General features: G+C 49.1%; 6 protein-coding genes across 7 annotated transcripts; 4 read left to right on the plus strand and 2 right to left on the minus strand.

Moving 5' to 3' along the window:
- Positions 1 to 228: 228 nt before the first annotated feature.
- Positions 229 to 2,784, plus strand: ZTA1 (NADPH:quinone reductase). Its single transcript, XM_058504657.1, has 3 exons — positions 229 to 289; positions 347 to 1,426; positions 1,534 to 2,784. Exons 2-3 carry the CDS (start codon positions 1,179 to 1,181, stop codon positions 2,432 to 2,434), a joined length of 1,149 nt encoding a protein of 382 aa, XP_058359213.1. The 5' UTR covers positions 229 to 289; positions 347 to 1,178; the 3' UTR covers positions 2,435 to 2,784.
- GAL10 (UDP-glucose-4-epimerase) lies at positions 2,785 to 4,808 on the minus strand. Its single transcript, XM_058504658.1, has 5 exons — positions 4,356 to 4,808; positions 4,178 to 4,298; positions 3,807 to 4,041; positions 3,307 to 3,760; positions 2,785 to 3,252 (listed from the first exon to the last, which is right to left on the minus strand). The coding sequence occupies exons 2-5, from the start codon at positions 4,204 to 4,206 to the stop codon at positions 2,858 to 2,860; spliced, it is 1,113 nt and encodes a 370-aa protein (XP_058359214.1). The 5' UTR covers positions 4,207 to 4,298; positions 4,356 to 4,808; the 3' UTR covers positions 2,785 to 2,857.
- A 600-nt stretch (positions 4,809 to 5,408) lies between these two features.
- ONS95_011064 (uncharacterized protein) lies at positions 5,409 to 8,878 on the plus strand. 2 transcript variants are annotated; one of them, XM_058504659.1, is made up of 5 exons: positions 5,409 to 5,861; positions 5,917 to 6,290; positions 6,349 to 6,759; positions 6,809 to 7,223; positions 7,274 to 8,878. In XM_058504659.1, exons 2-5 carry the CDS (start codon positions 6,233 to 6,235, stop codon positions 8,712 to 8,714), a joined length of 2,325 nt encoding a protein of 774 aa, XP_058359215.1. In that variant the 5' UTR covers positions 5,409 to 5,861; positions 5,917 to 6,232; the 3' UTR covers positions 8,715 to 8,878. The 2 variants fall into 2 exon arrangements, with proteins under 2 accessions (XP_058359215.1, XP_058359216.1); XM_058504660.1 differs by having other exon boundaries at positions 5,409 to 6,290; positions 6,349 to 7,223.
- Positions 8,879 to 10,980: 2,102 nt separating this feature from the next.
- On the minus strand, positions 10,981 to 19,157 carry ONS95_011066 (uncharacterized protein). The gene is made up of 4 exons (XM_058504662.1): positions 19,013 to 19,157; positions 18,069 to 18,962; positions 12,705 to 18,013; positions 10,981 to 12,652 (listed from the first exon to the last, which is right to left on the minus strand). Exons 2-4 carry the CDS (start codon positions 18,365 to 18,367, stop codon positions 12,621 to 12,623), a joined length of 5,640 nt encoding a protein of 1,879 aa, XP_058359217.1. The 5' UTR covers positions 18,368 to 18,962; positions 19,013 to 19,157; the 3' UTR covers positions 10,981 to 12,620.
- Positions 11,252 to 11,854, plus strand: ONS95_011065 (uncharacterized protein; the record flags this gene model as incomplete). The annotated part of the gene is made up of 3 exons (XM_058504661.1): positions 11,252 to 11,452; positions 11,572 to 11,751; positions 11,840 to 11,854. The coding sequence occupies 3 exons, from the start codon at positions 11,252 to 11,254 to the stop codon at positions 11,852 to 11,854; spliced, it is 396 nt and encodes a 131-aa protein (XP_058359218.1).
- A 1,271-nt stretch (positions 19,158 to 20,428) lies between the features above and the next one.
- Positions 20,429 to 26,642, plus strand: ONS95_011067 (uncharacterized protein). The gene is made up of 3 exons (XM_058504663.1): positions 20,429 to 21,192; positions 21,244 to 24,918; positions 24,967 to 26,642. Exons 1-3 carry the CDS (start codon positions 20,879 to 20,881, stop codon positions 26,354 to 26,356), a joined length of 5,379 nt encoding a protein of 1,792 aa, XP_058359219.1. The 5' UTR covers positions 20,429 to 20,878; the 3' UTR covers positions 26,357 to 26,642.
- Positions 26,643 to 26,778: the final 136 nt, after the last annotated feature.

Raw genomic sequence — 26,778 nt, forward strand, 5'->3', positions numbered from 1 at the left:
AATAATTGGATTTCAGTCAAGACTTCAGCACGGAAAACGCAGTAGACATCGGCCGCTTTCTGTCAAGAAGAATTGGCGCAAAATTTCGAGGGGTGCGATCTGTCGGGATGGAATCGACCGTCTTCCAACGAGGTACGCTCAGTCTCCATGGGAAAGTACGAATGCTGTCTAGGTAAAGCAATGCTCTCAGAATCCCACGTGCTTCTATCCTTTTGAGTATTATGTGGAAAGAGACCAAAAGAACGGGCTCTCTCGACGTCAGCGCCGAGGTGAAAGATAGGTAACCGAGGTAGGTGATTGCAAAATATGTTTGGGCCTTCAGATCTGACCATGGTATTCGTTGGAGGGGATTTTTTATAGAATGATAAGTTTTGAGCTTTTTTCATCATAACGGCATGAACCGGAGCGATCAAGCGCAAGCTTTGCTGCCAGCGACTTGATATCGAGTTCTGATAAGGCGAATTACCTCAAGGATTTCAACGAGACATAAGGTCGAGCTTTGCAAATCAGCGTCTGTCTCCAAGGTTATATTCTTCATCAGTTATATTCCTCATCAGTTGTAAGTGGCGTATCTGGAAGCTTGCACACAATGCGTCAAGACATGCGTATTTGTCGAGCCTAGGCTGGCTGCAAAGTAGGATCAGGAATAGAGGAACTCCTCTGAACCAGCACTTATCCCAATGGGGGTTGCTCTTCAAGAAAGGGAAGAAATGAAAACAGTGACACAGGGGGGGAGATTTCCGGGCCATTCTATTGTTTATCCACCCACGACAAACTGCTCACGAAGCGAGACAGGAAAAGGGGGCGGGGTACTGTACTGTACCTTCTCCGTGAGTGGGATCCGGGATTCCTCACTTGTCATCCCTGACAATCGGCTGCGGGGTCAGTTTCGGGAGTCGCAATGAGGGGTCAAAAATATGACCACCTACAGTACTGTAGAGCTTCGAATTCTCGGTTCGAGCACATCATATCATATCATATCATGGCAAACGGGAAGTCCTAAGTATCGCTAGTGCGACTATCGAGTCCAGTCTTGACTTTTCACATCTCCGAAGCTTGCTGAGCAATCAATCCGGCTTCTCCGACTGCGCCCTTGGTGCGACAGATCGCGTGAACTTCCATGAGCATCCATAAAGCTTCAATTAGCCCCTCCAACTCGGCAAACCTTCAGCGCATGCATGTCTGCAAGGTACGCTACCCGACTCTGCACCGCTCGATTCCAAACTACGACTCGACTTGCACAATTGAACAGCCAGTTCACACGCACGATGGCAACCTCAATTCCCAAGACCATGAAGGGTGTTCTGATTGAGAAGACGGGAGGCGTGGAGGTCTTGCAGTACAGGACTGATCTGCCTGTGCCCACTCCGAAGGCCGGAGAGGTGCTTGTCAAGAATGACTTTATTGGAGTCAATTACATTGACACGTATGCCTCCATCCTCTCCCCTTTCATCTTTCCTTGGATTTCTGCTCTGAAATGCCATTGCCACGAATCCATGTATAGGTATAAATATACATACTTATCTTTCACAGCTATTATCGCTCTGGACTCTACCCCGCACCCAAACCCGAAATTCTCGGCCGCGAAGCAGAAGGCACCATTGTCGCCGTTGGTAGCGGCGATGTCCTCAACTTGAAAGTGGGCGACCGTGTAGTATGGCTAGGAACCACCGCATACGCGGAGTACAGCGCCGCACCCGTAGCCAAAGCCCATGTTCTTCCCTTGGAACTCTCTCCAGGTGTAGCGGCTGCGTCGACTCTGCAAGGTCTAACAGCCTTGACACTCATCCGCGAGGCGTACGAAGTCAAGAAGGGTGACTGGGTGCTGGTTCATGCTGCTGCTGGAGGTGTGGGACTATGGCTGGTCCAGCTGCTGAAGGCGGTTGGGGCGAGAACTATCGGGACTGCTAGCACGAGTGTGAAGATTGAGTTGGCCAAGAAGAATGGGGCGGAGTTCATGATCAATTATAAGGAGGAGAAAGATTTGGTAGGCAAGGTGAAGGAGATTACAGGGGGTGCGGGTGTCAGTGTCGTTTTCGACAGCACGGGGAAGGATCAGTTCGAGAATGATCTGGAGGTTGTGGCTAGGAAGGGATCTATAGTTTCCTACGGTAACTCGGTATGTCTGCCCATCTTTCTCCATCCGTCTTTTCTCGAAAAAAGTGCTGATCGAGGTAAACAGTCCGGCGCCGTACCTCCTTTTGCGATCTCCAAACTGGGAGGGAAGAACGTTAAAGTCCTACGACCAACTCTTTTCAATTACATCTACACAAGGGAGGAGTACGAGAGATACACGGCTGAGCTCTTCAATTTCATTATCAAAGACAAGTTGAACGTTCAGGTGCATGAGACATATCCTCTTGCCGATATAGCGAGAGCACATACAGATTTGGAGGGGAGGAAAACAACGGGGAAATTATTGCTCAAGCCGTAGGAGAGTAGAGTGATAGCTGCAATGAATTGTGTGGGCATTTGCTGGTGGATTGCTGAAGGACATATAGAATGCTTGTGGTATATATAACACAAGCGACAGCGAAATTCAGCTGGCCTACACAACACAATGACCAGAACCGAAGACTTTTAAGCATAGGTCCTCTGTCCTCTGGTCCAGCCGAAGCCGTCATGTGCACTGTTCAAATAGTCGAGATGGATCTGGGACTAACATGCAGAGCTAACCCACCTCATGTCTCAATCAGGTCTCACAGAGTCCGTAACTTTATTCGGTCGCTACCAGCGCATCACATGTGTATGATCCTGGTACTGCTCTGTCAATATGAACAAGCTTTCCATATGTCTATGTTTTGAGTCTAAATGCTATCTTATGAAAATGCTGGAACAACAAATATATGACCACCAACTACTTCTTTATAGCAGCAAGCAGCACTTCCGGAGGATCTTGACGATATCCCTTTGGGTTATTGCTGACCCATCTCCAAAGATCTTCACAAGCGTCCTCAAGCGTAAGTTCTGTCTTCCAGGCCAGCTCCTTATTTGCACGCTCTGGGTTAGCAGTCAAGTCTAACACATCGCCTGCTCTTCGCTCCACAACATCGTATTTCAGAGGGTGTCCGACAACTTTCTGGAAGGCGTTGATCATTTCGAAGACAGTGCAACCGCGACCTGAGCCTAGATTCCAGGCTCGCACGCCGGGATTAGCTTGGCGGAGGTGGTTGAGGGCTGCGAGATGGCCTTTGGCGAGATCGACTACGTGGATATAGTCGCGGATTGCAGTGCCGTCTCTTGATGGATAGTCTGTATATCGTTAGCACCGAGATATCTCGTGTTCAGAGTTGAAAAGCTGCATACCATTTCCAAACACCATCAACTTCTCTCTTTGTCCAGTAGCAACTTGGCCCAGCAATGGTAGGAGGTTAAATGGCACTCCTTGGGGATCCTCGCCCATAATTCCACTTGGGTGCGAACCACAAGGGTTGAAGTATCGCAGCAGAGCACCATTCCATTTCTCGACCGACGTTCCCTCTTTCTTCGCCTTGGTACGCTGAGAATTTATGTGGTCTGTAATAATCTCCTCAATCATGCTCTTCGTTCTTCCGTATGGGTTTGTAGGCCCAATTGGGCAGTGTTCAGGGATGGGGATCATGTTCGGTACTTGGGTCGCATTGTCGCCGTACACGGTGGCAGAGGAGGAGAAGACGATATTGGGTACATCGTGCTTGATCATGCATCTGAGGAGGGCAATCGTTCCGCCAACATTGACACGGTAGTATTCGACTGGGATTTCAGAAGATTCACCAACAGCCTATTTCAATCAGCTTGCGCCGGCGCAGATGTAGCTTCAAGCGTACCTTGAGAGCAGCAAAGTGGATGACGCTGTCGATGTTTGGGTGCGCGGCGAAGACCTTGTCAAGCGCTTCTTCATCGGTGACATCCACTTGGTAGAAGTCTGGTCTCTTTCCGCAGAGGAGTTCGATGCGGTCAAGTGAGACTTTGGAAGAGTTGTAGAGGCTGTCGACAATCACGACTTTGTAGCCATGTTCGAGTAGCGCGAGCGTAGTGAAGGACCCGATATAACCTGTACCTCTGTGGAAATCGAATATCAGCACATGCACACAAGAAAGTTACATCTGAGGTGGGATGTGGCTGATGGCGGGGTAGCCATTTGAGGCTCCTCTCTGTTCAAAAAGTTCGACTGCGACAAGGAACGGTATGCTCTTACCCAGTGATCAGAACAGTTCCTACCGTCATGGTGTGTATGCTTGTGGAAAGATCGGGGGAGAGTTGTAAAGAAAGGTGAGTTGAAATGCAGTGATTGCTGAAGCCGCGGGGTATCCAGACACCTTCCTTTATTTAAGTGGATGCGGGAAGCAATTTCCAGACACGATGGAGAGGCCTACAGTAAACCACACGCCCTCCAAGGATCCAATCCAATGCAACGGTCCGGGTTTCCTGTCAAAAATGGGACCAGCAGCGCGCACCAGTGCCGTTCACCTGCAGATTCCGATACAGATTCAGATTCAATGCCGCCCGGCCGCCCGCCCGCCCGCCGCGACGTCTGACCCAAACGGCTCTGGACGTTGCATCCATCACAAGTGGATGGGTAACTTATGGGAATGGGATGGGATGGGATGGGATCATCACTGGCGGGAAGGCGGAAAAGCGGGATTGAAATGCACCTCGACCAATACCTCGACTGGACCAGACGTTGAAAACTACGCCGAGGTGGTAGGGTACGACATAAGGTACGGAGGTAATGTCTGCAGGTACGGTACTTTAAGGTACGGTACGGTACTTTAAGGTAAGGTAAGGTAGGTAAGGTAAGGTAGGTAGGTACCTACCTCTAGGTAAGGTAGGTAGGTACGAGGCACTTTATGATCTGAGAAACTAGGCGTCACAAGACTAATTCTGGACTGACTGAATGGATCCGAAAGGTTAGGTAGCTCGGGAAGGTAGGTAGGTATGAGCCCGGTCCTAAGGTACCTATCCATATCCATATCCATATCCATATCCATATCCATATCTCTGGACTGGAGCTGTACCGTACCAGTGTACCTAAGGCTTCGTAAGGTAAGGTACCTTACCTTGCTACCTCAGGGTACTCAGGGAGGTAAGGTAGCTTCTTCAAGGACAGTCTTAAGGTAGTCAGTCTGGTACAGTATAAGTATGTGCTGATGCAGCATTCATGCCAGCCACAGCACAAGCCATACAGTACTCAGCACAAGCATCTCTACCCTACCTGACGAACGATACCTTCCTTACCTTACCCTCCAGCCTAGGTACTTATACCTTCTGGGAATCGCTGGAGGGGCAAAATGCACGGGCACTGTAAGGTTAACCTTATAGGTAAGTCTTGAGCGGATCAATGGACAATCGGCGAATGGTGAATTGATAGTACAGTAATAAGGATTCTTTGACGGTTGCGAGGTTACCTACCTATACATACTTCAGGCCAGTGCCTCACCTCCTACCGGTAACGTACTTTAAGGTACCTATTACCTACCTACCTACGAAGCCCCATCTGCTTCACCCTTCACCCTTCACCCTTCACCCTTCACCCTTCACCCTTCACCCTTCACCCTTCACCCTTGACGCTTCACTCCGCCCCTCCCCGCCCCGCTCCGCCCCTCGGGAAAACATGGCTTCCCCTGCCCTGCCCTCGGTCACGTCGCGCGCCCGCCCGCGTGGACAAAGAAAGAAAATCATAGCTGGCTGATTGATTGCTTCCGGCGTAAGAATGAACCTGAAATGAAAACACCCCAAATCGGCTTTCCCTTGCCCTCCATCATGGTCGCTGGCTCGCAATCTACTGCTATACCCGTCGTGTGCTACTGCGTCCTTTGAGGATTTTGCCGTGGTTGCTACTCCGGGAGCAGCCTGTGTCTTGTGATAAATGGCATCCCATTGTTCGTCCTTTGTCGCGCCTCGTCCTCGACGCCCTACTTATCAACTTTGCGCCAGACCATAGCTATAACCACCCACGACCTGCCACGATTCCTCGATGCTATAAGAGTTGAATTAATTGCACGGCCTATCAACCCGACCGCGTTTTTCTGCCATAGCATTGTGATTGTGGTGGCTACACGCGTGGTGTATCTGGCACTCCTATGGTGAGCTGCCAACAGTGGTAAACTTGCGAATAATTGCAAAAACAATAGTAAGTCCGCCCTCGCTAAGCTCACGATGGCGAACGATTCCTATATAGTGAGCCATTGCTCTGCAATCTTCCCGTTTTCTTTGCTCCTGCACCTTTGCACAGTTTCATTGAAACCCTCCAATGTCCCTGCACCAGTCAGTTCGAGAGAACTATCTGCCATTGCGATTCGCACATCTTCGTCAGTTTTTGGTCCTAGAATTGTTGAACATGAACAGCCGGCTGACTTGTCAAATCAGAAATCAGTTCCGCTCGTCAGAGTGTAGCTTCAGACGACGGACTTTCCGAGTTCTCTCAGATTAACGAACCTCTTCCTGAACACAGAAATACCCAATTCAACCGAGCACAAGCACAATCGACTCACACCATGTCAACCCGCAGATCTACTCGCGGTGCAAGCAGGCAGGCAAGCAGTCGAGGAGCTTCGCCGGCGATTTCTACCTCTGATATCCCGGCAACCCCAAGACGTGCGGCAAATCGTCGTGCATCCAATGCCCTCCCAGCAGTTGGTGCTCGACAAAGTACAGCCTATGGTTCAAACACAATCCCACCACCCGCAGCAGATGCTCCTCCAGTGGCTCGTGGTTTCAACGAGGTCCTGCAAGCCGAGTTGAACCCTGTTTCACTTCCTCCTCGCAGAGCTGCAAGCAGTAAGTCAAATCCGGCTCTGTACTGAATTATCATTGATGCTCTACGCAGATGCTAGTCGCGCTCGAAGCACTGCACACTCTCCAACTCCAGTTGTCTCGGAGAGAAGTTTCGTGGACGAAAGCGGCATTTTTCAGAGAGCTGGCATCGAGTCTTCACCTATCTCGGAGGCCGAAGAGCTAGGAAACATCCCAGAGCTGCCAGAGCCAAACTCCGACGAGGACGACTCAGACACCCCGCCTACCAGCTTAGAGGAACTCAATGACCGGGCGGAGCGTCGTGCGATGGAGCAGATGTCCAGAAACCACAGTTATGCACCAGTTCGGGCAACAAATACCTCGTGGTACTTGGACATTTTTGCTGGTATCTTGCAGTTTTTGAGAGAGGTTCGAGACGTGTTATGGGGATTCTTCTTGGATTTTGTTTGGTACCCTTTCCTCGAGCCAACATTGAAGTTATTCTTGACGTGAGTATTCTTCCTCGGAATCAAAGCCCTGTACTAACAAGATCGAAAAGTTGGGGTCTCCCTTTAATTCTCGCAATCGCTGTTGGCTATGGACTTCTCCGGACTGGTTCTGGCGTGGTTTCTGCTATCTCTGGAAACTTGCCAAATCTCATTCCGTACAGTTGGAGACATCCCGGAGACATGTTCAGTCCCAATGACGTTCAATCAATCACTGGTCGTCTCAGGGATCTTGAACTCAAAGTCTCTCGCCTCTCATCTCACAACTCGGATCTCGATCCAAAGACACTGAAGACCATCGAAGACATGCTCCCAGTCCTTCTCGTCGTCAAGAAGGACAGGCACGGCAAGAGCGTCATCCCTGACAACCTTTGGTATGCTTTACGGGACAAGATTCGCCAAGATGATTCTTTTTCTCACGCACCTGTTGACGGCGGCAAAGTCTCGTCCGGTGAACATCATATCAAGGATCTGGAGAAGGAGGCTCGGAAATTGTGGGACAGATACCTGAAGAGCAACCAAGCACAACTTGGAGAACTCAGTAACGACGAGGTTGTTCGCCAGTTCCCTCATCTACTAGAGCAAAATCACATCATTCCAAAAACCGAGGTCTTACAGCTCATTCGTCAAAGCTGGGAAGACAACAAGTCTGAGGTCAGATTGGAAATGAGCGAAATGAAGAGGAAGCTCGCCCACACCACTCAGCAGATCACTAAACTTCAACATGACTTCAAGGACGAATCAAGAGCCATCGCTGATGAGGTTCTCAAGAAGTTCATTCCTAGAGGCCAACTCGAAGCTCTCGCAGCTGCCAACCTCCGGAGCAATCTCAATTATGGACTTACTCAGTTGAATCACTTCTCGAAAGGAACTGGTGCCGTTATCGATCCACAATTCACCTCACCACAATACGTCTTTCCCAGCATGGATGTATGGTTTCCCAAGAGGACCATGCGCTGGTTGATTGGCAATTCCATACCTGTCCCAAACCCACCTGATACCGCTCTGATGAAGTGGGAAGAACATGGTGATTGCTGGTGTTCTCCTTCTAATGCCAACGGCTTTGGCGCCAGTTTAGCTGTCATCATGGGAAGCAGCATTTACCCTGAACAGATTGTCATTGAGCACATCTTGCCAAGTGCATCTCTCGAACCAGGCGCTGCACCCCAAGACATAGAAATACTTGCATGGATCCCCGATCCGGAGCTTTTCCGCAAGGTCTCCGACATATCCGACAAAACCTTCAACGACGACACAGTCGAGCCACTTCGTGCCGACGGATTTGTCCGCATCGCCACATTCACATACAATGCTAAAGCCAGTGAGAGTATTCAGGGTTTCCAAGTACAGGTGGAAATGAAGCTCTATGGAGCCCATACCAACAAGCTCATTGTTCGCAGCAAGAACAATTGGAGCGAGGGGCGCGTCGACTACACTTGCTTGTATCGTGTTAGGGTACACGGCGAGGTTGTCGCAACTCCAGGACTGATCTGAGGGAAAGCAGATGGATACTGTTTCTCTCTATATTTTGATTTTTGTGTTTCTGAAAAACTTGTTCTCAATGAGTGGTTGGTCATCTGGGAAGGATCGGCGTTTCTGGGGAAATACCCATTCGTGTAACTAAAACCATGGAATACATGCTTGCTTTGATAATTGACATATGAGTTCTTGCGTGCTCTATGATGAATGCCTATGAGTCGGCAGACCTTGATATGGATCACAACGTAAAGAAGCTGCATTGGAGCTGCCAGCAGCAACAGCACGAGGATATTGAATTGTTGTGGGTTTTTTGTAGAACCATGGTGACAGAAGCTCAAGTTGATCCATGAATAGGGAGGCGAGAAGGGGTGACAATTAGCGCACTTCAGATTGTACCATCGGCAAAGCCATTGTGAGAGTGTGTGATGGATAGGCTTCTTTGAATTTACAGAACAATGAACATTTTGGAGCCACTCTGGTAGAGACGATCATGTAAACTGGTTGAGAACGCCAGCAAGGAGCATGTATCTTTCTTCGTTGTGAGTCCGTCAACAATCCTGCTACTGGATAGTGAATATACCTGTGATACTCGGAATCTGCCTAACATCGTGGTCAAGGATCTCTTGGGTCAGATTATCTCAAGGCACTTTGGTCAGCAGTCAAACCCCAACACGGTTTTGCAACATCAGCGCGTACGTTAACAGAGAGGATGCTTTCGAACATCATTAGAACAGCGTCTCTGATGGTGACAAGAACCACGAGCTTTCTCTACCTCAGCATCTGCCTGCCACCTAGGATGCTGAAAGAGCTTGGTCGCAGGACCACGCCTTTGGCTGGCGTGTTTACGAACAGCTGAGTTACTAGCACAGTACTATTTCAAGTTCAATAAAGACTACATTTTTGGGTATGTCATTGCTGTTGAAACTGATTCAAACCTCCAGTATGACAACAATACGGACCGGTACATGGGTTCATGTAAAAAGTGATAAAACTCCACAAGTGGTCGTGAAATCATCTACGAGCTTGTATTCTTCTCCGAAGCCAGATCCGACCTTCTGCTGCGTCTCAGCCCAGAAATAGAGGGAACTGTCGCATGCAATGCTTTGGAGAGACTAATGTGCCAGGAGTCTACCAGGGAATTAGCATTCCATACGAGCTCCTGGCCCGTTCGACATCCTCCAACGTTATCGCCTTGTGCCATTGTTAGCTGCCGTGATTCGATTCCGAGGAAGGAATATGATGCGTAGCTAGCTCTACGAAAAGTGAAACTTAGATTACTCTCCGAACAAGAGAGAGCGCGATTTAGGAGTCTTCCTAAACATTAAGGATACTTTCTACTGGAAGTGTCAAATGCATATATTAGAGTCTTGATCGAGGTCCTAAGCCCTAAAACTGACCAAATATTAACAGGTCAGCTCGTTTCAGATCCACATAGACATGAGAAGATACATATTCTATACTTCTGCGATCTGGTTGTGTCCTTCAGTCATGCTCCTATCCATAGAGCACTCAGAAATCCCAACCAAGTCGAGACACCGCAAACGAAACGACCAACTCATCAATCACGATGGCTTTATCTCCTTATAAGAACTCGCCTCAAACAAATTCTCAACATCTTCGTACGAACTTCACGCAAATCAGTTTCACCTCAGCCCAAATGGATTATGTGATGATCCAAACTTTAATACTACGGTAGCTGGGACATATGAGAGAGTTCCGATCCAAGATATCAATCTTTCCTTCTTCTCCCACCAACTTCGTTGATAACTGTGATATAGTCAGTTGCAGAATCTAGCCAAAGCATGCAGGTTTGCGTTCAATATTCAAGTCACACCAATTTTTTCACGCGCTGGGGAATTCTACCACAAAGCCGAAGCAAAATCCGGTGAAGTCATGCTACCGAAATGGTAAATGGCTCTGACAATGAAAACTTGAAAAGGTCAATGCTGGTATGTACTTGCATTCCCACTCAATTGAATTATCGCATTCTTGAGATTCTATGAGGCAATGTCTGATTGGGTGCAGTGGCAACATTCAATTTATATCTAGGATCAGGGGTCAGTAAACAAACAATAAGCGACAAGCTTGCTCCTAACCAACATCATATTACATAGTCTTTCAAACCAAATGCTATAATTAGAGCCGAATTTGAAGCATGTCAATCAAATTAGAAAGCGTAAGTTAATATTGCAAGAACCCCAAATGACGGTCCAAAACAGTTAGTTAACAGCCGAGTCGCAAGGCTTGAGCTGCCAAAAGTCGTAGATGATTCACGCTACCGCGCCAACGAGACAACAAAGAAATATACTATGAGTGAATGCCACTCATTTTTCCTCCTCGCCGGTCCCAATTTGGCCTAGCTTTTATAGTTCCGACCTGCCTCTTCGTCTCCAAACCTATATAAAAACCCCTTCTCGACCTCAAGACAGATTTCTGTTTCCTTGCTCAACACCAAACACACATACACACGACATCTCGTCTTCCAAGACAAAACTCCAAACACCAACACCTACTACATTTCCAAACACAAAAAACAAGCAACATCAGTCAAGATGCGCACCACTTTCATCCTCACCATCGTCTCTACCCTCCTCTCTTTCGTCGTTGCTATCCCAGCCGGCACTCTCTCCAGCCCAAACACCAACGCTCTCCTCCCTCTCGGAGCCCGTTCCGCTGAGAAGGGCTGCTGGGAGCAGTGCTCTAACCACCTTCAATGCCAGGGTCTCTGCTACCGCTGCTCCGTCAATGGCCGTGTATGTCTTCCATTCTGTCTTCCATCTCTAAATGGCATCCTCTTCCAACTTCCTTCCTTGATATACCCTCTGTTTTCGCTATGAGAGAGTGAGAGAGCTGACGTTGATCATATGAATAGTGCCACCGTCCCTACAAGCGCGATGAGGGTGTCGAGACTGAGGCTGAAGTTGTAGCTGCCCCAGTCTCCCTTCCCCGTGATGAGGCTGTTGACACTATCGCTTACAAGGGTTGCTGGGAGCAATGCTCTAACCACTTGCAATGCCAAGGTATCTGCAACCGCTGCTCAGCCTACGGCCGTGTATGTCTTCCCTTCCTTCTCCTTTTATCAGTCTTCCTCCCCTCTTCACCCCCTCACCGTACCTGGACTGACATACATTCCCTCACAGTGCCACATGCCTTAGTCAAGCACTAAATACACCACACCATCCACACAGAATCTAAACACTCGGCCTTGACACCTGAGTCCTTCAAGCATTGGCCTTGCAGACAGGTGTAATATGGAAACGCTAAGGCTTTCATTTGGTTCACTCGGTGGTTGGTTGGAAATCATAGTTGCTTTCTTACTTTTGGGCGTCAGCATGCATGAGATCTCCTTTCTTGTCCTTTTGAACACTGGTGGTCCGCTTGGACAGACTTTGCACTATCTGAACTAATTGCGGTCTTCGTTCTGGGCTGGGAGAGGATGGCATGGTTCTCTTATCTTCGGAGAGGAGTTCTGATCTTTTCTTGGCTCTTCTCTTAGTCATCATGGATAGATGAAAGAGTGAATAGATTCTCGCACACAGTGACAGGCAAACGCCAGAACTTTTAGAAACCCTCGGTTTTGAGTGCAATGTGACCGCAAAAGCAAAGTGATGATGTGATGATACAGGAATAATAATTCGATTGAGCAAAGTTGAGCATAAGCAAGAACTGGTTGATATTATTATCTTCCTCTGGTCATATTGTCCAAAATGCATGCACCATCACCTTATCCCAAAGATGAACAACGCCAGCCAAATCGACAGATAGCACTAAAAACCCAAGCGAGTGAACAAGACTGCCCCACCCAGAACAACAAATAAGCCAACACTATCGCTACACCCCACCCCAAAGCTTTTCAAAACACATTTAGTTGTATAAATACTCCAATTATATGCATCAAACATGTTCTTTACATATCTCCGATCACAATTGGCCAGAGAGCAATGCTTCGGTAGCTATACATTGTTAGTAGATTATCCAAGTAGAAGAAATAGGTAGAGAACTCACCCGAGTTGATATATGCTCTCCTAGCATCAAGTGGAATTCCGAATCTCTTCTCCAACTCAACCTTGATACTCTTCTTCGTGACAGTCATCAAATCCGCCGTCTTCAGAATCTCTCTGATCTCCGCCAGGATGGCATCGTCACTCGGCAGACCAGCGAGGTTGGATAGCTCGAGTTCCTGCTGGCCAAAGAATTGGGAACCACCATACTGGCTCTGGCGGTAGTCCATGCCCATGGCATCAGAAGGTGCCAGAGACATGCGCGAGTTGTACATATTGGCGTTCTTGGCATCGTACGGGTAGTTACCTCCAACTTGAGACATGGGACGCGAAGGTGCGTAGTTGTACTCAGAAGCTGCAGCGAGGTGCTTGGTGCCGTATGAGTAGCCAGAGACTTCGGAGCGGTCGTCCTTCATGGTCTGGGCTTCCCAGAGCTCAGCCTGGTACTCCTCCCATTTCTTGTGTGGAATGGAGTCTGGGTCGAATTTGCCCTCGTCGGTGATGACGATCTTGCGACCCTTCTCTCCGGTGACCACTCGAGTGTTACCCCAGGAGAAATCATCCATGTGCCAGAAGCTGTACAGTGGCAGACCGAAGGAGAAGACTGGAATGGCGAGAATGTACAGAATCATCCACCCGATCATTTCCCACTTTCGGTGGAGAATGAAAATGATAGCTTGTAAACCATATATAACACCCAGAAGAATAAATGCAATGATGGGCACAGTGCTTGGATTCGTGATGACCAGTACAACCAGGTAGACGAGGTAGGCAACAGTGACAGGTTGAACAATAGTAGAGAGCAGATCGATGAACACAATGAAGCGCATACTGAAGCAGCAGAACCCGCAGAGTTGTGACATAGGAACCAGCTCGGCCAGATTGTGCACAGTAGAGTTGATCCAGCGACGACGTTGAGAGAGGAAGACCTTCCAGGAATCAGGAGCGACAGTCCAGGCGTGTGCGTTTCGGATGTACTTCGTCTTGTACTTGGGATGGTGCTTGAGCAGGAGTGTAGTCAAGTAACGATCTTCACCCAAATGAAGCAAATTCTTCATATGGAGAGTATCGACACGGATTTCGGCATACGCCTCGACGACCTCTCGACTGACAAAGAGTGGCTTCCCGGACTCGGCTGCGCGGATGCGGGTCATGGTAAAACATCCAGGTAAACAGGTAACACTTCCAAACAAACTTTCGAATGCTTTGGCAAGGTTGTGGGAAATGTAATATTCGTAAACCTGGATCATAGTGACGAAGGACGATTTTGAGTTGCTCAGGGCTGTTTCTCCACAGCATCCGATCAGTCTGGTGTCGTCGATGAACGCAGAAACGAATCGGGATGCAGAATCTGGAGCAATAGCAGTGTCGGCATCAATTTGTAACAGGTACTCGTAGAAAGTGGGATTGACACCAATGATATTCCGAATCTGGTGGTACATCTCAAGCTCCATTGGACTCATGGCGCTGTTGTAGTGGACTCTGTTCAAGAACCGCATCATGACCATTTGGGAATCACGCTTTCCTCTGTTTCCAGGGCGTGAGACCTCAGAGGGCTTACCGATCTTAACGATGACCAAGAAGGGCACAATGTGGCCTTGGACTTCGTAAAGTCCCGAGTAGACTTTTCCCATGTTGTGCTGCTTCATGCCCTCACCAAGCGATTCAAAGCTGAGGGGCTCGGGATCAACGGTTTCGGAGACACCAAGGATATCGAGCACGATGCGTGGAGTTGGCTTGTCGTTTCCTTGGCCGATAATCATTCCGTCACAGATAACGACGAGAAGTTTGCGCTTGTCATCATACTTCATCCGCGCAGCAGAGTCGATGGCACGACGAAGAGACTCTTCGTCCTCGGTGTAAGCTGGAACTTGGCATATGATGAACTTGTCAAGGTTTTCGGGGACGTTCTTCGTTCCAAACTGCAGGGCTGCAGCGAATTTGAAGCCAATGACGGCGAGCAGGATGACAGAAATAGCCAAGATCAGGTACTCAGCAAATTGACATTTCACGGAATTTCGGGTGTCAACATCTCCAACGTAGAAAAGGTTGTCAAGACAAGTAGACATTCGAGTACGCATCCCTTCGTCGATGGCCAAAGCATTCCAGTATTTTGTGACATCCTCACCGGCCTTCTGTTGGAACAAGTCCACAACCAAAGGATCCATGAAATTGGTGTTGATATCAGTTGGGACCTCTTCGCCGGCTTTCACTAGAACTCGGCGACCTCCTTGAGTGTATTTGGTGAAATCGTAGACGCGACCATTGAGTATAGCGATTGCATTGCTCTTAGCAGCCAGTTTCTTGACGTAGCTGCTCGTGTAACCGATGTTTCCTTTCTTGTAACCAGCTCTGAGCATCATCATCTGCTCGAAGAACCAGTCCGGTCGACTGTCATTTGTGAAGGCTCGGAAATCATGGTACTTGAAGTTGTCATCAGTAGTGCTGATAACTTTTGCTGAGCCGGTGGTATTGGCATTTGTGTAGTCGAGCTGCACGGCAGGGTCGATCGTTCCATTGACACCTTGACAGAGAGCAGAGACCTGAACAGGGAAGAGAGATGTAGCATCCAGACCGGCATACTTCAATACTTGCTTCTGAGGAACGATGAAGGGATAATGCGAAGGTGCAAAGTCTGACAGGTCGAAAACCTGCCCGCGGATGGAGACATATGCATGCGAGCCCTTTCCGTTGTGTGATGTCAACTCAGCAGCACTGTAGACGTGTTGTTTGGGACAAATGAGCAGCGGGAAAATGACGATGAAGAAGACGACGAAGAGACAACTGATCCAGATCATCATGTTGATTGCGAGCTTCTCTCTCCACGCCATCCGAACATCTTTGCGAGGCATGCGACCAATTAAGCGAATTGCAAAGTCCGGGATCATCCAGGTCATCATGTAGACCAGGAAAACCCACCTCTTTCGAGTGCCTGTGGTCTTGACTTCTTCAACCTCCACCATTGCCTTTTCATTACCCTTCTCAGCCATCTGTGCGCGGGTATCGAGGTTTCGAAACATATCCCCACCGCCGAGTGCCGAAGCACCAGCATCTGAGCGAGTATCGATGTCATTGCTACCGAAGTAGCCCGATTTCTTGTCTCCATAGCCTGGGCTCAGTCCTCCAGGTGTGCCAAGAAGACGCTCTTTTGATTGACCATACGTGCCATGAATATCACCTGGAGACAGCATATCGCCGCCATCATCCGACTGGGTTGGATATCTGCCTTGAACGTAGCCGCGCTCTGAAAGTTTGGCAATTTCTGACCAGCATCGTTCACTCAAGAAGACACCAGTGTTGCCAATTTTGGCTTCATTTGCTGGCCACCTCTTTTCATCCACAACCATCTCAGCCTTCTCTCGTTCACTGCCAACCAGAATAGTCTCTGCGTCAGCAAGTCCAAGGAATTCACCAAATGGTAAGAAGAGACTGAAATCTGCATTTCGCAGTCGTTGACTGATCTCTGCAATGCCAAAGGTCTGGATTTGAGTCCGGACACACTTGCTGTCAAACTGGTTGGCAATGCGGCGATCGTTCGGTTTGAGACAGAACACAAAGTAGGGATTCGTGTTTGGCGCGGTGAGAGACTTGGTGACGTTATCCAGAGACGACAAGAATTGGGCGGCAGCTCCTTGGTCGATGTTACGACCTCTACGGCTTTTAGCATCGTCGTCGCCATTTCCCAATTCTTCTACCGACTCGGAGAAGATTTCCTTGGTAGTGTCGCGACCTGCGAACTTGGCTGGTCTGTCGCCCTTCTTTCTCATCACACTTGGCTTTCGCAAAGGCTTCGAGCTGACCTGCGCTTGCATGATGGTGGTCTTCTCTTGAGGGTGTACGACTGTTTGCAAAGCTTCTTGTCCGAAGAGTTGGCCAACAAACTCGCTCTTAGTTGAGGCAATCAAGTTCATCAGATCTCCTGAAATGACTTCTCCATTCTCCTCTACCAGGCCGGCAACTGGATATTCAACTTCGCCTGCGAAATGCTTTACGGCAAAAGACGCAGCAGCATTATGAGTTGCAAAGTTGCTTCCAGGAAGTTTAGCGGTTGCACTTCCGACAGAGATGGCTGGGTTCTTGCCCTCGAAGCGCTTTCGAAGACTTTCTAGTAGCTGCATGTCGGTTCTGTTACGCTTTGTTTGATCATCCAATATGCTCAACAAACCGTTTCCGTGCTTGAGAAGACCCTTAACAGCATCTGAATTATCAAAGTAGCTGGTCGGCGCCACGCTGACTTCCTCGCTCTCGAGCATCTCTGCCTTGCCCTCAAAAAAGCTCTGGAGGGTGAAGTTGTAAAGAGACTCGGTAGCAGCATTATTCAGAAGCTGGTCAAGAGTTGAATCTGTTGGCTGTTGTTGGGAGAAGCCAGGGAAATCGATGATCGAAATAGTGTTGGCGACGGTATCTTCGACGGCGCAGACCCTCTGATTAATGCTTTCAATCACATATGCTACCAAGAGGGAGTACAGAGTTCTCGCAAGCTCATCTGCGTTGCTTCGGGCTCCCTTTGGATCGAGCATAACAGTGACTCGCTCTCTGTGCAGAATCTTGGTCTTATAGCCTAGAGTGGTCTGCAGATCTTGAGCACTGACTCCGAGGAAAGCTGCCACTATTCCAAGCACCTCCTTATTCTTCACACCGGTCACAGATTGTCCGCCTTCGTGCGAGTAACCACCACTCTCATCTCCAGTGACAGCTGTATCTTCAGTCGTTTCGAATTCTAGTTGTCCGATGTGCAGAATGCTGGCCAAGACCTGGCAGATCTCAGCAATCTCGCTGCGGGGAAATTCCAGCTTTCGGAGCGCGGTCTTGAATAACTGAAAACCCTCGGCGTCATTAATCCCAACCTTCAACTGTGTTGGATGTCCTAGATATCTCCATCTCTTCTGTTGCGGCCCGAGGGAGTGTCTATTGCCTGACTGGTTTTGATGAACCACACCAGAAAGGGCTCCAGGGGTGTCCAATCCAAGATGGGATTTTTCCGCAGCACTCGTTCCGGCCAAAAGATAATACAAAACATGGAAACTTCGCTCTCCGGTTGGGACAGATGCTACTCGGCTCCGCTCCAACCTGTGATCCAAAACTTTTCCTCCAATGAGTGTTGGGTTGACAGTCGAGGAGGTGTCATATTGAAGTTCGAAAAACAGGCCGGACTTTGATGCTGTTGGGGTAGTTGCAGTTTTTGTAGTCGTCAAACTATCGAATACATAGGCCGCGAGGGACAGTTTGGTGGAGAGAGGTGTGGATGACTTGCTGAGGAGAGCAGACAACAAGTGAGAACGAACAGTGGTTTTACCCGATCCAGATTCGCCCCTTGAAATGATTAGTATCCATCTGCAGATATTTACTCTAATATTCCAGGACTTACAGAAACACAACAGCCTGGTTCTCGGAACGGGCTCCAAGTCTGGTGTATGCCTTCTCAGCCAAATCCTCAGCTCCGCCCATAGCACTTCCCTCCTTTCCACCATCCGGTCCCTTGCTCGAAGAAGAATAAGTATTGAGGCATATTAACGCGTGTGAAGATAGTTGAGCAGTTGGTAATGACACATGGAAGCGACTGGCCAGATGTGCTGTAAGATGGGTGTCGGATTGTAGATGTGCAGGGAGGGCAGGAAGTGAAGGTTGGGAATGGGCGCCTCCGCCGCCTTGGTTGTTCAAGGCCATGTTGATTATTCGGGTCGAAACCCTCTGGGCGAAGCGTTATCCTCTATATACGGTGCGGCTGGTGGATAGCCTGGATAATGGGTTGTTTGTGGTGTGCAATGGATTTCTGAGGTTGCAGCGTGTCGTGTGTTGGTGATACTTCTAAATCCCCCAGGTAACGAAGGCAGTAGGGATATGCAGAGTGTGTGTGGTGCAGCAGAATCCTTCTCTTCTCACCAGACAATAGCGAATGTATGAACGAACGTTAGGAAATTAGCGAGCGTCGTGGTTGTTGCGGAGAAGTCGAGGAAGGAAAAGGAGCCGTTGATGAGAGCAGTGCTTCGATCTTCACGCAAATGCTTGGAGTTGAGGAAGCAAACCAAATCAAAGCCAAAAAGACCGACCGGGATGCCTGTCTGCTTGTCTCGAGTTTTGGCGACGCGAAGAACGAGAACAGGGAAGCTGATCCGGCCACCGTAGATAGTGGGGAGGCGAGAGAGAGAGAAAAGCGAGAAAAGCCTCTATTTTTAAGCGGCTCAGGGGGTCAACAAAGGAGGACGGGCGATTTGGCGTGGGACGGGCAGCCAGGCTTTAATTTACCTCCGTACAAGGAGATCTGCTTTACTGTAAATTACAATAGAATATATTATTGGAAATTTAAATTACCACTGTTCTCCTCAACTGCTGCACTGCTGCAGGCTCGTTCGTAAACACGAGATATCTGACGAAGACTCGGCAAAGGACTGAGAGGAGAGCACGCCGTAGACCGCGCCACTCTTATAATACAGTACAGCTTCCATGCCAGTCAACAGTTCGTGTTTGCATGCATTGCCTTGCCTGCCTCCTAATAACTTAATCCTGCAGTGACCTCACTCAGGACGCTGGTCTCCGACCTCTCGGGACTAATTGCAGTCAGAGTGTTCTTCATTCTGCAACTGCTGGTTGGCTGGCATCGAATGGCCGCGAACACGAGCGAGTAGGTAAATAAAACTTCAACTCGTAGCACAGTGTTATTGAAGCGACTCACGCAGCAACAGAATAGCAAAACTCATCTCGAGCAGTAGATTATACACTTCAGAGCGAAGGGCCAATAGCTTTGTGTGTTTTTAGACCGATCCTGAACTTCTTCAAACTTGTTTAGCGACTCTGTAAGGTGGTCGTCGTCGCGCTGGAATCTCCAGGTTGATTGTTTTTAGGGGCCTCGGGGCAGTCTAGTGCTTCGACCAGCTGCCGAAGGTGGCACTTGGTGGCAGATCTTCAAACGTTAATGCCCCGTCATCACGCATTTCATTTCGAATTTCCTTATCCACCCGTGTCTGAACTTCTGAAGCCATTGATCTTCTCTTTCTTGCCTGTGTCTCGAAGAATGACATCTCAGTTATGAAGTGAGAGCTCGTCCTCGTCTACTTCACAATACTGCATCTGGCAACAGTCGCTAACTGTGTTGACCTCAAACTTTCCAATCCATACCTGAACCATGTCCTTCTGTTGGGAATATTCCCAGGTGCACAGGGATTCTAGCCCGGGCGTGAGGATGGTCAGGATTATTTTAGCTGTGATGACGGCGCCTCTTCCTTTTCCATCTCTTCCCTTTCATGCAGACAGGTGATGTGGAGTCGCGAAATGGAGCAATGCAACCAAAAATAACCACCATCGGTCGCTGCTTTGAGGATGCGGTTCGCCACCAGCACTGGAACAAGCAAAAGCACTTCCGGCGGCCTGTGGCAAAGCCTCCCAGCATTCCAGATCGGGTGGGTATGTTAAATCAGCGGCCCTTCTATGCTCGTATTGGGCGTCCCAGTCTGCATTAGAGTGCGGCTTAGATCCACTACAGTACTGTACTTCCCATACGCACTGGGAGAAAACTCGAGGTCCATCCGTTGCATTCAGGGGTAGGGCAGGGAGGCAGGGCGTCAACACGCTCTTGTCGTCCGCCGTAATAATGGGGTGCACAGGACAGGGACTGCCAGAGCCTGAGCCTGCCAAACCGGATGGAGCGAGCCTTGTGCGTCGGGGCGAGGCGAGAGCAGGAGAGACAGGAGTAGGTTAGTGAAGAGAGAGACTGTCTATTCGTGATTTTGACTTCTATGAACCGACATTCCACAACCCCGTCCAACGTGCCGATTTTCATTTCGTCACTCGTGTGCATCATCCTTTCCTCTGCTGTCTTCTGAATCGCCTCATTCGTTTCGGCGAACGCTCGTTGTATTTCCTACCTACCTGACCTTTAATAACCTTTACTCTCGTTCGGAACGCCTCTGCATCCCAAATCCTCTTGCTTCCTGCAAGTCTGTTGCTCAGCGACCACCGTCACAGCCAGCCAGCCTCATAACACTCGTTCAATCCTACCGTGCCCGACCTCTCCCCTCCGAACTGGAACGCGTCTGCAAGACAGAACCAGTATCTGTTAGGCATATCGACATAAAATACGTGTAACAGGGACCCCTGGGGAAACTTGGTCTTGGTGTTTCTCGAAAATCAACAAAAGGCTCCCAAGCCAGAGGGAGGGACAGAAACCTCAACTCTTACGCCATGGCGGGTAACAATCGCATGTCGATGTATTCGACAACCTCTTCTCTGCAAGGGGGACATCGAAACATCAACTCAGCTGCCCAGCAATCCACACAGGTCTCAACAACCACTCTCCTGAATGCTGTCCACACAATATATACTTCTGGTCAACCGTACAGGCTGGATGCCAGTAGCACTTTGGTAGTAAATAGCTGGCTCACTGCTTCTCAACCCGATCAAGAGGGGCGAATTGGTGGAACAGTTGACGGTGCCTTGTCTGCTCGAGCCTGGGAACATGCTAGACGCCGTGCTGAAGATGGTTGCATAGTTTTGGGGTATGTTTTAGCATTTTCCATCTTCTGGGAATTCACTGACTAGGACTTTAGCTCCCTGCACGAATCAACACCTTCCGTTCTTGTCCCCTTCCTCCAAACCCTTCCGCTCTCTATTCCTTCCTCTCTATATACCGCTCTGAATGCACTCCGGCCATTCATTCACTCCGTCTCGCCACAAAACCATTCGGCTCCACGGCAGTCTGCCCTTGGTGTTACTCTAACCCTCACACTCGCTGGAAATCTAACGGCAGCGACATTCGCTTTGTCTGAAGGAGGAATCGACACTTCGAAGGGTCTTCTAAACATCCCAGCCGAATCAGGATTTAGAGCATTTGATGTATTTTACTACCTGCTTACATCTGCATCGACACCTGCAGAGCGAGAATTCCTGGGGTTAAAAAGTGCTTCCAGCTATGCTCTCCTCGCAAAGTCCGGAACCTACGACCCTCCTTCTTACCTTCCAACTGGAGATGACGCCGCAGCTGCTGACGATTTCCGGGCTTCGTTGAAGGAAATTGGCATCAAGGGTGCAGCTCACAGGAACTTGATCTCTATTTTGGCAGGATTGCTCAAGCTTGGTGATACTCTGACTTCCAGTTTGGACGAGGATGCTTTGGAAGAAGTCTGCGAAGATGTCGGAGGTTTACTCGGCCTTGAACCCGAGGTTCTCGTCAAGCAGTGCAATACCTCGGAACGAGAAACCTTGATCGGTGGGCTCTATGAGGCTTTGGTGGATTGGGTCATTCTCAAGGCCAATGAAGCCATTGCTGTTGAAATGAGCCATATTAGAGATGGAGATTCTTCTGAAGGTGGCCCCGGAGCAAGAACGCCAAACACCGAGGAAGACAACGGTGACACTGTCTGCATCACAATTTTGGAAATTCCGGACCCAACACTTGGAAAAGCGGCAGCCATGCGAGGCGTTTTCGACGATACCCAAGGTATCAACTTTGAGATGAAGGAAGACGGAGTCGATGTAGTAGCAGCGGGCTCTTCGGTCCTTCGTGAAATGCAGAATGCCGTGTCTGAAGTCGGTCCTGATCTTGGAATCATGACTGGACCAGCTGGAAGAGAGCGTGAGCACGAATTGGAAAGACGTGAAGCTGTTTTGGAAAAAGTTGGCCGAGAGGGCGAGGATGACGGTTTCTTGAAGAAGATTCTATTCCCTGTGGAAGGTCAAGGTGTTAATCTGGGCCGTCAAGGGCGTATCGATTTGCCAGCTGTTTTGGGAAGCAGTCGTGTGTGGTATCACCTCTCACTTCATCCTACCGACGAGTCACCCGCCAGTCTGGCTGCTCTCCCTTCGATGACCTCTGCTTGGTCTGCCGGAACTGTCTCGAGACAACTTCGCGCATGGAGACTTCCTGAATGGGCGAACCGGAGAAACAAGAACCTTGACTTTACAGCTGATTTCGATCTCGAAGAATTTTGCCAACGATACGCTCCTCTCGGATGCAAAGATGGCAAGGACGGAATTGAAAGCTGGATCATGGAGCGTGGATGGAGCAACGGCGAGGTCGTGGTTGGTACAGAACGCATTTGGATGCGAGAAAGTGCCTGGTGGGAAGCTGAGGGAATGCTAGACCTGAAGCCCTCGGACGATCAAGGTTTTGCTGGGCTAGGTTCCATGCTTGCGAACGACAACGGTATGGAAACTGGATACTCTGGTGGACCTCACAACGGCAGCGGTTTCTTCGCACCCATGAACGAACTGTCTCCTCACGGAAGTCGGGAAGGGCTTATTCGCCAGCAAAGCGGGGCTATCATGCCTCGAGGTGCTTTAGGAGGTGCCCGATCAATTGCTCCAACAAACCGAAATGTCAGCGCTGGTGACTATGGTCTCGGCCTGAGAGGAGACGATGTGAAGGGTCAAGTGTATTACACCAACGAGATGGGCGAGCTTGTTGGAAACATAGATCCTGAGCTAGCCGAGCCAAAGAGTATCACCACTTCAGACCTGACACCAAGCCGTCGTATCTGGGTTGGTATCGTCTGGGCACTCACTTTCTGGATTCCTTCGTTTGTTCTCAGATTTGTTGGCCGCATGAAACGCCCTGATGTCCGCATGGCATGGCGAGAAAAGGTCGTACTGTGCTTCATTATTTTTCTCATCAACGGGACCATCATTTTCTGGATTGTTGGATTTGGAAAGCTCTTGTGCCCAAATTTCGACAAAGCCTGGGATGCTAAAGAAATCGCTTCTCATCAAGGAGACTCCGATTACTGGGTCGGCTACCATGGAAAGGTCTATGACATGTCCAAGTTCTGGAAACTGCAACACAGTGACATCGACGTTGAAACCTCAACGTCCAATATGCAACCATTTGCGGGAACGAACGTGGATGCCTTGTTCGTCCCACCTCTCACTGTTGGGTGCCCAGGACTAGTTACAGATACCAGTGTCGTTCTACTTTCAAATACCACCATCTCTGACTCGAGTGCCATCCACACGTCTGGTCCAACATCATCATATACAACCAGCGCCTTGCATAGCATCAACTGGTACGCAACCAAGTTTCTGCCCCGCATGAAAGAGTACTATCATGGCGAGCTGGTCATCAAGAAGAAAGCTGTCAAGAACGACGGCCAGAACAATAATCATTACTGGTTTGTTCTTCACGGCAAGATCTATGACCTTACCGACTACTTCTACACTTTGAAAACATACGACGACGCGCCCAGATACCTGTTCCTCGACAGCACCATTCAAACGATGATCAAGAACAACCCAGGGCTGGACATCTCAAGCGATTGGGACAAGATGGTGGTTGCTGCTGCAAGCAACAGTACACAAAGCAGTATCATCAAGAACAACTTGAACTGTTTCAATAACCAATTTTATGTTGGTATTCCCGACTTCCGCGATACTTTCAAGTGCCAGATCAACAACTATATTTTGCTCGCCTTCACAATCATCTTGTGTTCAGTTATCTCGGCCAAGTTTCTGGCTGCTCTTCAATTTGGTTCCAAGAGACGTCCCAGTCCGCAGGATAAATTCGTCATTTGCCAGGTTCCTGCATATACCGAAGGTGAAGATTCACTGCGAAAAGCCCTGGACTCCTTGACAGCTCTTCAATATGACAACAAGAGAAAGCTCATCTGCGTCATTTGCGACGGTATGATCGTTGGAGGTGGAAACGACAGACCTACGCCCAAGATTGTCCTTGATATTCTCGGAGTGGACCCAAAGATGGATCCTCCAGCACTACCATTCAACTCAGTCGGTGAAAGCAGCGAGCAATTGAACTACGGCAAGGTCTATTCTGGTCTGTATGAATTCGAAGGAAATGTCGTCCCATATCTGGTCGTCGTCAAGGTCGGAAAAGAGTCTGAGCAATCGAAGAGCAAGCCCGGCAACCGTGGTAAACGTGACTCTCAGATCCTGCTCATGAGCTTCCTCAACCGCGTTCACCACCGATCACCCATGTCTCCGCTTGAATTGGAAATGTTCCACCAGATCAACAACATTATTGGTGTCGATCCTGAGCTTTACGAATACCTCCTCATGGTCGATGCCGATACCAGTGTCCGCGAAGACTCTCTTAACCGTCTAGTTGCAGCGTGTGCCAACAATGCAAAGATCGCTGGTATATGTGGTGAAACTAGTTTGGAGAACGAAGAGCGATCGTGGTGGACTATGATTCAAGTTTACGAGTACTTCATTTCTCATCACTTGGCAAAAGCTTTCGAGTCTCTTTTCGGCAGTGTTACTTGTCTTCCTGGGTGGTAAGTTACGAATTCCACCCCCTTGATTATTCAATGCTAATTGTATAGTTTCACCATGTACCGTCTCAGAACCGCCGACAAGGGCAAGCCGCTGATCATTTCGGATGCAATTGTCCGCGACTACAGTGATTGCTCTGTCGATACTCTGCACAAGAAGAATCTGTTGTCTCTCGGAGAAGATCGATACCTCACTACCTTGATGACGAAGCACTTCCCATACATGTCTTACAAATTCATTCCTGATGCCTACTGTCAAACCGCCGCACCTGAGACATGGAGCGTCTTGCTGTCCCAGCGAAGAAGATGGATCAATTCTACCATTCACAACTTGGCAGAATTGGTATGGCTCAAGGAGCTGTGTGGTTTCTGTTGTTTCAGTATGAGATTCGTTGTCTTTATTGATCTCTTCGGAACTATCATCTTGCCTGCAACCTGCGGATACCTGGCATACCTAATCTACAATGTCGCAGCTGGCAAAGGCCAATTCCCCTTGATCTCCATCATTATGATAGCAGCCGTGTATGGTCTACAAGCTCTGATCTTCATCTTGAAGCGTCAGTGGCAACACATCGGGTGGATGATCATCTATATGATGGCATTCCCAATCTACTCGTTTGTCCTTCCAATCTATTCTTTCTGGAATCAAGACAACTTCTCGTGGGGCAACACCCGTATCGTCATTGGCGAGAAAGGCAAAAAGCAGATTGTTGCGGTTGACGATGAAGGGTTCGACCCACGCAGCATTCCTCTCCAACGCTGGGACGACTACGCTCTTGCCAACAACCTTCCAGGTCGTCGTGGCGTCCAAGTTGAGAAGGCTTACGAAGGATACGATGATCAATATGAGATGGACGACATGAAGTCGATGTACTCCTCTGTCAAGCCCGCATCCACTATTTTGACCGGCTTCCCTCAACGCGGTGGCTACATGCCGCCTCAATCCCCTGCTTTCGGTGGACCCAGACAATCCGTATACTCCACCAACCCTTACGATCAACACCCTCCTGTCCGCCACCAGTCTATGATGTCTCTCGGCGGCGGACTCCAAGACCGTTCCGCTTCCCCCTACCAGGATTACCCTTCACAACGCCCCAGCATGGTCATGTCCCCATCCTCCAATGATCTCCTCTCCGGCCAACCCTCGCCTCTCCACGCCTCCCGCAGCCAAATTGGCTTCACAGGCGGGGCGCGCACTCCCTTGGGGGCCGAAGCTTCGCTGCGGCCAGTCTCACAGTTCGATTTCCAGCGTGGGAACGCCGGACCAGATGACATGATGATCGTGGAGGCTATCCAGAACTGCCTTCGTGAAGTTGACCTCGACAACGTTACGAAGAAACAGGTCCGCGCTCTTGTCGAGCAGAGATTACAGACTGAGCTTGTGGGCGAGAGACGGACCTTCATGGACCGCATGATTGATACTGAGTTGGCTAATATGTAAAATGATCATATTCCTTGATCTACGGGGAAAGAACGTGTTGGATGGGTGTACAAAATGCATTAGTGGACGTTTTTGAATTTGGTTTTGATTGATCTCGAAAATTCTATCTAGTACTGAAAGATATGTGTGATGGCTGGTGGGGATCTGACGGTGTTTTCGGTGTTGCTTTTTATTATCTTTTGACGTTTGCTGTACATCTGTCGTTGGCTGAGTCACACGGGAGGGACGTATCACTCGCATAATAGGTACTGAGGTACAATACAGTCATTTTGAATATCATTTCTTGTCCGTTAAGTATCGTGCGTGATGTATTTGCATTTGCTGCCAAGGGTCATCTCTAGGTGTACGTCGTCCTTATGCTCTGACCTCTCACATGGTGTTGAAGAAACTATTCATTCCTGAAATGTCGCCTCGAAGACATT

This window comes from Cadophora gregata, assembly GCF_030347475.1.
Source record: "Cadophora gregata isolate MNR1 chromosome Unknown scaffold_5, whole genome shotgun sequence".
NCBI lineage: Eukaryota > Fungi > Ascomycota > Leotiomycetes > Helotiales > Ploettnerulaceae > Cadophora > Cadophora gregata.

What these genes read in the sequence shown, in the direction of transcription:
- ONS95_011066 (XM_058504662.1), bottom strand. Translation starts at nt 18,367, where the DNA reads ATGGCCTTGAACAACCAAGGCGGCGGAGGCGCCCATTCCCAACCTTCA. An exon ending in AACCAGGCTGTTGTGTTTCT is followed by an intron (nt 18,014 to 18,068) that starts GTAAGTCCTGGA and finishes AATCATTTCAAG; the next exon opens with GGGCGAATCTGGATCGGGTA. An exon ending in GAGAGCATATATCAACTCGG is followed by an intron (nt 12,653 to 12,704) that starts GTGAGTTCTCTA and finishes AACAATGTATAG; the next exon opens with CTACCGAAGCATTGCTCTCT.
- GAL10 (XM_058504658.1), bottom strand. Translation starts at nt 4,206, where the DNA reads ATGACGGTAGGAACTGTTCTGATCACTGG. An exon ending in GGAACTGTTCTGATCACTGG is followed by an intron (nt 4,042 to 4,177) that starts GTAAGAGCATAC and finishes CGATTTCCACAG; the next exon opens with AGGTACAGGTTATATCGGGT. An exon ending in GTTGATGGTGTTTGGAAATG is followed by an intron (nt 3,253 to 3,306) that starts GTATGCAGCTTT and finishes AACGATATACAG; the next exon opens with ACTATCCATCAAGAGACGGC.
- ONS95_011064 (XM_058504659.1), top strand. Translation starts at nt 6,233, where the DNA reads ATGTCCCTGCACCAGTCAGTTCGAGAGAACTATCTGCCATTGCGATTC. An exon ending in TCCTCGCAGAGCTGCAAGCA is followed by an intron (nt 6,760 to 6,808) that starts GTAAGTCAAATC and finishes TGCTCTACGCAG; the next exon opens with ATGCTAGTCGCGCTCGAAGC. An exon ending in ACATTGAAGTTATTCTTGAC is followed by an intron (nt 7,224 to 7,273) that starts GTGAGTATTCTT and finishes AAGATCGAAAAG; the next exon opens with TTGGGGTCTCCCTTTAATTC.
- ZTA1 (XM_058504657.1), top strand. Translation starts at nt 1,179, where the DNA reads ATGTCTGCAAGGTACGCTACCCGACTCTGCACCGCTCGATTCCAAACT. An exon ending in GGAGTCAATTACATTGACAC is followed by an intron (nt 1,427 to 1,533) that starts GTATGCCTCCAT and finishes TATCTTTCACAG; the next exon opens with CTATTATCGCTCTGGACTCT.
- ONS95_011067 (XM_058504663.1), top strand. Translation starts at nt 20,879, where the DNA reads ATGGCGGGTAACAATCGCATGTCGATGTATTCGACAACCTCTTCTCTG. An exon ending in GATGGTTGCATAGTTTTGGG is followed by an intron (nt 21,193 to 21,243) that starts GTATGTTTTAGC and finishes CTAGGACTTTAG; the next exon opens with CTCCCTGCACGAATCAACAC. An exon ending in GTTACTTGTCTTCCTGGGTG is followed by an intron (nt 24,919 to 24,966) that starts GTAAGTTACGAA and finishes CTAATTGTATAG; the next exon opens with TTTCACCATGTACCGTCTCA.